The 8,748-nt window shown below is 48.9% G+C and overlaps 1 protein-coding gene across 1 annotated transcript; it reads right to left on the reverse strand.

Annotated features, from left to right (window-relative positions):
* Positions 1 to 260: 260 nt before the first annotated feature.
* LOC149362265 (membrane metallo-endopeptidase-like 1) lies at positions 261 to 8,539 on the reverse strand. Its single transcript, XM_089568250.1, has 3 exons — positions 6,798 to 8,539; positions 5,343 to 5,688; positions 261 to 563 (listed from the first exon to the last, which is right to left on the reverse strand). Exons 1-3 carry the CDS (start codon positions 8,537 to 8,539, stop codon positions 261 to 263), a joined length of 2,391 nt encoding a protein of 796 aa, XP_089424376.1.
* Between the last annotated feature and the right edge of the window lie 209 nt (positions 8,540 to 8,748).

The raw sequence follows: 8,748 nt of genomic DNA on the forward strand, positions 1-8,748 counted from the left end.
ACCACTGAGCCAGCGCAGCGGCCCATAGCGTGTGTGTCAAGGCACTACAGTTAACAAACAACTAACAGAAGAAATCAGTGAGCAAATCAAATGGCAACGTTGTTATACGGTAAGTGCCAGAAGCAATTCTGCATCACCCACAAGATATTATAAACTACGAACGAATACATATAGAGAATTATGCCTTAAAACATGCACGGTTCAATCCTCCCCAAACTTAGTACCTTGCGGAGATCTCCATTATTTAGATATGACGAACGTCACCGATCCCTCTGAACGGAGTCAAAGATGGGGCACACGGCACCACTATGCGGTCGCATTGGTGCGTCGCGTAAGCAGTGGAACGCTGCTCCAAACTCGGGCAGGTGGCGCAGCGGGAAGTTGACACGCTGCTCGGGCGGCAGGCGCCGATGTATGGCGTAGCTGTGCGCCTTGTAGACGTCGTCGCTGCTCTCGCAGTTGTCGCGAGCAAAGTGGGCAAAGAAGAGCTGCTCAGATGTAAAGTTTGGCAGCGACGCCAACCTGAAGTCAATGTTCCAGATGCGTTTCAGGTGTAGCGTCTCCTGTGGGTGAAAAAAATATATTTTGTATGAGGAGCCAGAAAACATACTGCAGGGACTGCGGATCAATTCTTATCTTTAATGATGAAGAATATTTGCATGTGTGCGCGTGAAGTTAGAATAATGGTTATTTAACAGGTCATTGGACAAACGCTGACCACGTTCTTGATTGGGCGAACACATGGAACTAAACAAAAAAAAATGCAAGTACAGGCACGTTTCTCGTCGCAAAACTACAATGCCCTCATATCACCTTAGTAATAGTAACATCTAATCTATGTCCTGTTACGAATACCTAGGCACATGTATGTCTTCTAGTCTTCCTTGGAGGACGCTGGTAGATTATGTAACCAAAAACGCTAATGGCAGCTTGGCTACATACGTCGCAATTTTTATCTTCTTCTACTCCTGTAAACTTACTTCCTTATATATCGTTGGTTCGCACTTAACTGGAATATGCTACATCAGTTTGGGACCTCAGTCAATAGGTGCTCATCTATCGACTGGAATCTGTCCAGAACACGAAGGTCGGTTTCATTCTTTTAAATAATTACAGCAACTCCAGCGTCAGTGCTATGAAAGCCAGCTTATTTCTACTCCTACTGTCGCAGCATGGAAATTTCTTCAATGTTTCCCTATTCCAAGGTCGCGCGATATTTTAAAGAATTGGCCGGGTGTACACGCACGAGGAGAAAGCAAGAAAGCAAAAAAAGGATGGTTATTGACACATATAGATGACACATATACAGGTTATTGGCGCATATACTTGCTAATCCGCAAGCATCGTAAAAGCGAGATCACCTCTTAATCGACAGAGTCAAGACGGAAAATCCAGGAAACAGGTATGAATGAGCACAGCGTCTATCGCAATATAAAAAAAATTCCCCTGCTTGCAGGATGGTTGGTGATAAGCAAAGTACTTCGCATTATTAGTGTGAGTCAATCATCCTGCTTGCTCTTTTTCTTTCTTGCTTGTTCTTGGTGTGTGCACGCCTGGGACAGCCAAGAGATAAGGAGTTTGAAGACAACGCCGATGGCGTGCACTATTCCTTGGCCCGTACTGGACTCGCGCTGTTTCACATTTCAGCTGTAATAGCTTTACAAAGCACAAGTTGATTGATTAGGATGGCGTTACATGACGGCGCGTTGCAGCGTTAAAGCGTGTTCATCCATAACGATGGCCGCACACTTTTTCTAAGATACTGGTATCGTAAATGATCAAGTGACTCTCTGCGGACCAATCGGTGACTATGTGCCGTATCTACTGAATAAATAATCTCGGTTGACTGGGCAAAAATGTGCATCTCGGTCGGCTCTCTAGTTACGAGTGCACGAGTGCACGAGTCCGAGTTACGAGTCCATGGTGCATTCTAGGTCATGCATTGCGAAGACTTAAACGAAAAGAAGGTCTTTCACTGTCTCAGGATAAAATATCACGAGCTTTTGTGACAGAACGCACCCAATATTCGACCACAAGAAATAAAACTCAAAATGAGCGCTACACTATTTTTCGCTTTATCAGGCCTATTCGGGATGCTTCTCTGCAGTTTCGGATGGGAGTAGTCAATGCACGCTCTCCAAAACCCCTTGATGTGCTTGAGCGCACTGTCGTTCGATGCGTAAAGAAATTTACAGAAGCCCTTACAGCCTCACCACGGCGCAGTGCAGGGCCTAAGTTGTGCGTCTATAAATGCGTTTTATATGCTGGTCGGTCAGTACCAACTCAAGTACCTCATAATAAGCTACATTTGCATACACACCCAGCACTCGTAAAGCATTTGCATGTGACGATGAAAATCATTTCCGAAGTAAAGGTAGTCAGCGTCTGCACCCGAGCTTGGCACAGGGGCGGGAATAAATTCCAAGAGCCTCATTAACCCTGTTTTTGGCTTCCAGCTGTATCCACGCCTTGTACAATTTTCGTGTGGAAGTCACTTCTGCATTATTGCAGTTTATTCCATAATATCATAATATTGAATGTCCGTTGCCCTTTTTATGCTTACAGTCTTGCGTGTTCTGCCAAGATGGTTTCCTTTGTTTCAGATTATCCGGAATGTCATCAGCTAGTCCTGTCCGTTCTGTGATCTTCTTTTCCTCTCTTTCAACAATCTCGTGGACAAATACAAACAAGTCCGCGTCCAATGCAATGTATCCGCGCGGTAAATAAGTTTTCTGCATCTTAATTATTGCAGAGACTTCGCTTCCACGCCGGAGCATTAAAATCGCACAATCAAAATTTCTATTATTATTGCACGCTCTTCTTAACAAAGCTTTCTGAATTCTTAGTATCTTCCCACAAGTAGTCGGGAAGTTTTAGCCGCATGCCCACGTACTGGTTAGACGCACAGTTTATAAACGTGTCTACAAACGTAAGGGCTAGCTTCTCTTCATGGCACCGAAATAACTGCCCAGGCATGCCCAAAATAGCTTATCCTCCATAAGCCGCCTGTTGCGTGCATCACACCCTTAGTTTTCTTTGTGCCATAAAACCGCAACAAACAAACTTATCCTCCAATCAATATTTTTACGTGGCCGATTCGCTGTTATGCTAACTCTAAGTAGATGTCATGTCGCTCTATTTCCAGGAATTTATTGCCACTTTAAACTCTTATTGACTGCTTTTTGGACTGCTTGGATACTCAATCGCTATCACTACACTTCAGCTGTTAGATCCTCGCAAAATATTTTTTTACACCTGTGAGTTACTGAGCTCGACAAGACTCCAAGTAAACCGGATGTTTCCAAATTACGAGTGGGTGTTGCTTTAGTATACGAGGCTTTTGTGAGGCGTTTGTTTGACCAACACTCATCCCACTTCGAGTTATTGATCAATTCGTTCTCGCCCTACCATAAGCTTGCCGTCCCGGTTAGCTCAATTGGTAGAGCGACTGCTCCGGTGAAGCGGTGGTCCCGGGTTCGATCCCCGGACCAGGACGAATTTTTCTTTAACCACGAAGTTTCTGAGAAAGCTGTATAGCTTTCCTTTGTAGCCGTATGGCTGCGCTCGGGTGGATGCCAATGAGTAATTACTCTCTTATTACAAAATCTACTCCACATTGGGGGATTCCTCTAAACATTTGACCAACATTAAATCCCTCCAAAGCCGTGCTGTTCACTTCATTTTTGTTGTGAAAGCAACACTACGCTAGTTGCCGAGCCATTTCGCGGAGCACTAGAAGGGCCAAGCTGCGCATGCGCGAGGAGTGGGTGACGTCACACGGCGCACAGCCGGCGCGCCGGGACCGCCGCCGGAGCCGCCGCCGCCGCCGCCGCGCGCTCTCCATTGCCTCGCCGGCAGTCCCTCTCCCTCTCTCATGCGCAGTAGCGATTGCGCATCTCCCTCTGCGTGAATTGCGGTGTACATAAAATTGGTAGTGCCTTAGCTCTGCAATGCCCGGACATACGTAGCGTGAGCTGAGGGCGAGGTGTACACATCTCGGTAAACACCTGAACGAGTGGGAAGGACCATAACTGCCCTTTTGGAACACTGGTCACCTCGACCATGCTTTAAGCTAAGTGGCAGTGGTGACAGGTGTGCGCTACATGCGCTGGCATTGACGACGTTGCGCCAGACACGCGGGGCTGGAGACATAGGCCGTCAGCGTTCGTTGTGTTCATTAGAGTTGGCGTGGACCACATTTTACACTCCGATCCATTTTACACTACAATAGTCATAGAAGTGATGCCTGGGCCACCAAATGTCCCTTCTCCTTCTTACTTAACTCGTCTTCTACACCTGTCCTCGTTCCGAACGACCTCCTGCCATGTGTCCCCTTCCCACTTCAGAACTTTCCCGTCTCCATTCTTGCATGTCCTTCTCCACTTCTGTTGCGAACATAACGACGACTTCACGAGGCACTTACTGTTATTACTGATTAGGTATCGGGAACAGTTGATCGATGGGCAGGTATAAACCAGACTAGCGCACAAGGGCATCCACTGAATTAAGGTGTGCCAAGAGTAATTTTTGAAACTATTTATAACTTACAATAGTAAGACAAAAATTACGCCACGAAGCAAACACGTTTTAGGTGCTTTTCCACAAGCCGACAAATAGATGGGGTGCACAACAGCACCAAGGCGTATCAGCGTAGCAGAGGGACAAACTTTTGCGATCTGATGATCTTAGGCATATGGGCACAAAGCGCGAAGCGCCTCCACATAGGGCGCGTTTACAACATTACAGAGCGGTACTGCTGTGGAGCTTCAACAAAGGATCATTCACCCATTCGCTTGACCATGCGCTCAAAGCGACCCGCATGAGGAAAGAACGAAGTAGCGTACTGCGGGCACCACTGCAATGTCTTCAAGCGGCAAAGCAGAAATCGAGCGATTGTCTAGCAGCGGTTCCTTCGAAAGTCGATCGCACCCCTTAGAGCCCCTGCACTTGTAGGCAACAGTTCGAGGCGCCGAGAAGGAACGCGTTTCGCTTTGTGCAACGGCAACCGCAGTTAACCGTCTGACTACTTACTAGTACAGTCAGGGCGGATCAGCACGTCTTCCAAGCTCTTCCTCGTCCCGATGAGCCCTTGGCTGTATGGTAGTGCGATGGTTCTCGACTCACGGCACGGCAGTTGAGATTGCGACGTCGTCTCTCGGATATTTCAATTTTTGTTTCCGCGTTGGTTTCCTGACGTTTAACTAGCTGACTTCTTTCGTTCTTTGAAAGACACCAGCAAGCTCCCGCTTCATCTTCTAATTTTTGCCTATTACGGCGCATTCGCGCATCTAGAAGACTTGTTCAGAGTTTTCCATCACCCACGGAAAGAAGTCGCCACCCACCTTGAAGGCGGCGTGTGCCAAGGCGACGGCCACCGTGTGTGCCAGCAGCACGTAGCGCACCTCGTCCAGATCCACGATGGCGTCGCCGCGCATAGACCCCGAAAGCACGCTGTAGTCACGCTCCAGGCAGTCGACCAGCTCGTCCAGCAACCGATGTGCCCTGTCCGTGAAGCGGAGCAGCGTGTTCTCGTCCGCTGCGCCGTCGACAAGCAGGGCTGGCGCCAGGCCGGCGTACAGCCTGGTAGCCATGCGAGCCAGCTGAAAGGTGAACGCCGTGCCGTTGCCTGGCACCGAAGCGTTCACGATTCCGAATGGAACATACACCGCTTGGTGCCCCGGGCTGAACCTGAGGGGACAAGTACAGACGGCTTGCCGCTTTCATGGACACATTTTTTAAACAAATTAATGGTATCAAAAAAAGCTTCATCTTTGAGCTTGAAGATCTCTTTCTGCTTGTGATGTTTCTGTTGAACAATGCGTTCCGCTGGCCAGTTGCTGTTATTTTTGTTTTAAACCACCGAGATGTGGTGGTATCAGATGAAACTAAGGCACGCATCGAAAAACTGGCTTAATGTTTAGGTAACGAGCGAATAGAAACATGTAAAACGGGAAACGAATAATGTAAAATGAGCAAAAAAATTAGCCATGATGAAACATGGCGAACACATCACGGAACGCGCAGCAGCTACTGTACAGAAATACCGCGGCATTCCATTTTATAGAGGCTGCTATCGACCTGCTGTTTGCACTTTGCATGTAAGCGTAGTGGTGAACAGCTACGACACCGAAAAACCTCAAATGTGAAAGGTCGTGGTGTGTCTAAGAATGCGTGTCGGCAGGATGGAAAGACGTTTTCGTATTTCAACTCTCTGAACTGAGCGTTTATTCGTTGCCGCTCAAGGCAGATTGCCTAGGTTTTTAGTTTGTTAGGATTTGCCGCATGAACTCTTTAATAAAGAAAGCTGCCAAACTGTAGAAGAGCATTTCAAATATTTTGCACCCCTATGCATTGTTCGAGGGGGCCATTAAGTTGAGCAAACAATGCCTTCAGTATTTTTCCACACACGAAGTTCTAAGCCTGAGAAAGTGCGCTTCTGTGGTCAGCCTAGTATTTCTTCAGATATGAAGCCGGCACTGAGAGCCTGTTTTACGGCACACTCTATAAAACGCTGACATTAAGGGCGTGAAGGAAACCGCTGGGATTAGGATAATTCATGGCGTTGAGACATCGAGCGCTGACAAATCCTTAAAACGAAAGACGTTTCAGCCTCGCCATTACAGCCTCATTCACGATAGTGAACACAGCCCCATAACTGAGTCTAGATTTTTTTTGTTGAAACAATCGGCTGGTACTCAAACTATAGTAGCATTATTCAACACTGTGGACAAATATTTCACTCATATAGCTAATTACAGGCGCTAACGCGGCGAATAGCTGCCGCTAAGGTTTAATACCTGGCAAGTGTTCCGAAAGGGTCGCCGACGTCGCGCGGCCGTGTTCTTCGCGTTAGCTGCGCAAGCCGTTGGCTCTGGTGAGCCCTAGATGCCTCATGAAACATCTTCAATGCACTGCTGCCCGATGACAGGGCCTCTCTTGCGCAGTGATCGTCTTTGAGGGACCACGGCGGATAGAACCGGTTCATTCGGAGACGCCTCAACATGAAGTGAACCACGTGGCGCGTGTTGCTGTCCATCCAAGAGTAGCGCCGTATGCTGCGGAAGAACATGCTCTCCAGCTGAGATATCCATGCTCGAATGGTGAGGTCAATGCCGCTTGCAAGTGTGAGCTTCGCGTGGGCCTTCACCACGCATACGGGGAGCACGGACTCGACCGCGCGAAGGCACAGGACCCACTTAGGAGTCGGAGAGAGGACGCGGCCAGTGGCTTGGACGCTGTACAGCTTGAGAAGGTTTGTGTTGTCTCTCAGAAAAGGCGCTACTGAGACAACTAGGCGGAAGCCCAGGTAGTTAAGGACGGATTTTGGTCCTAACTCATTAAAAATGTCAGCTAACGCGTGGTCGAAGTAAACTGGATTACTGTACTGTACTGTAGTGTTCCTCCTTAGAGTACCTTCGAACACGACAGTGGCAAAGATCCGGAGACCTTTGTCTAGGTCCTCGAGGGGTACAAGTTTTACTTGTAAACCTGGGAAAAGCGGATTTCTTTTGGCGATGCTTTTGAAGACGGCCATGACGTCTGACATCAGCTCGTAAAGCATGCCAGTGGTCTTGAGGAGGGTGACAGATTCAGAGATAGCCGCACGAAACATGGAGACAATAGCGCTGTGGTGTTCATCGCCACGGAAAAAGAGCGGCCGCGGAAGCTGGAGCTCGAGCACGGGCTGTCCGTACGTATTGTCAAGTGCCGCTTGAACACCGAGGAGAGCATCCAGACCGAACTCCCGCGTGAGCCTTGCTGCGACAGACCAGACGTCAAATGCGGTGACAGGGACATTGCTCCCGACAGGCCACCGTTGCGCGGGCGGCCATGCAGCGAATATTTGTCTGAGTTCACTTTTACTTTCGTCGCCATGCTGACTCATGCAGGCTTGGTAGAGTCGTTTTGCTTCGATTACATCGTCGTGCGTAGAGTCCAGTATGTACTCCAGAACCCTGGTGTACATGGTTTCTTCCATCATTGTATCTATGGATGTCGCCACGCCCATTCCTGCCGCTGGACTTTGCATCAAAATCTCCCAGCGGCTACACACATACTGGTAGAAGTTGTCGCAAGGTGACACCTCATGGTTGAAGAGGCCAGCGAAATACTCGCCGTCTTTTACACAAGAGTCAGTTGAGCACCTGTACGCTCTAGTAAATGGGGCCACCCGTTCAGGTCGGTATGTGCTCAGTACGCGGCGCGGAGTTCTGGCCGTGGAGGAGGAGTTCGGCCAGACTGGGCTGTGATCGGGATAAGTGAGCAGGATAATGACGCAGATCCACACAATGCACACAAGTGCCAGGACGACGACAAGGTTGCTCTCGGGATACATAACAGACGTCTGGTTCTCAAGCTCTCTTAGGATCTCATCCAGCTGCTGTTTGCTCTGTTCTTGAGGTTCTGGGGCAGTCTCAGGCGTTGGTGGAAACTGCTGCATTTGTGCTTCGGGCTCAGGTGAAGCCAGTTTAGCGGAAGGTTTTTCTCGTGCAGGTGACGGTTGTTCACTGATGGCGGACCTCTCGGCAGGCGCCGCCATTGGATTCCGATCAGAAGTTGACGACTTCTGCGTCTTCTCTGACGATCCACTCTCTCGCTTTGGGAGCACTGTACCATCAGCAGTGGCCACTGAACTAGTGCCAGCGTGTCCAGCTGCCGATACGGATTCCGCGGCCGGCGATTTTTCGGCCGTTGGTGTGCCCTGAGCGGACGAGAAAGCATCGTCGCCGAGTTCATCGCCAATGTTGT

The sequence above is a fragment of the Amblyomma mixtum genome, chromosome 2, assembly GCF_055824585.1.
Source record: "Amblyomma mixtum isolate Tamu chromosome 2, ASM5582458v1, whole genome shotgun sequence".
Classification (NCBI taxonomy): Eukaryota; Metazoa; Arthropoda; class Arachnida; order Ixodida; family Ixodidae; genus Amblyomma; species Amblyomma mixtum.

Coding starts and splice junctions, on each gene's coding strand:
- LOC149362265 (XM_089568250.1), bottom strand. CDS start 8,539: ATGGCGGCGCCTGCCGAGAGGTCCGCCATCAGTGAACAACCGTCACCT. Junction 5,689..6,797: donor CCTTTCGGAACACTTGCCAG/GTATTAAACCTT, acceptor TTGTCCCCTCAG/GTTCAGCCCGGGGCACCAAG. Junction 564..5,342: donor TGGCACACGCCGCCTTCAAG/GTGGGTGGCGAC, acceptor TTTCACCCACAG/GAGACGCTACACCTGAAACG.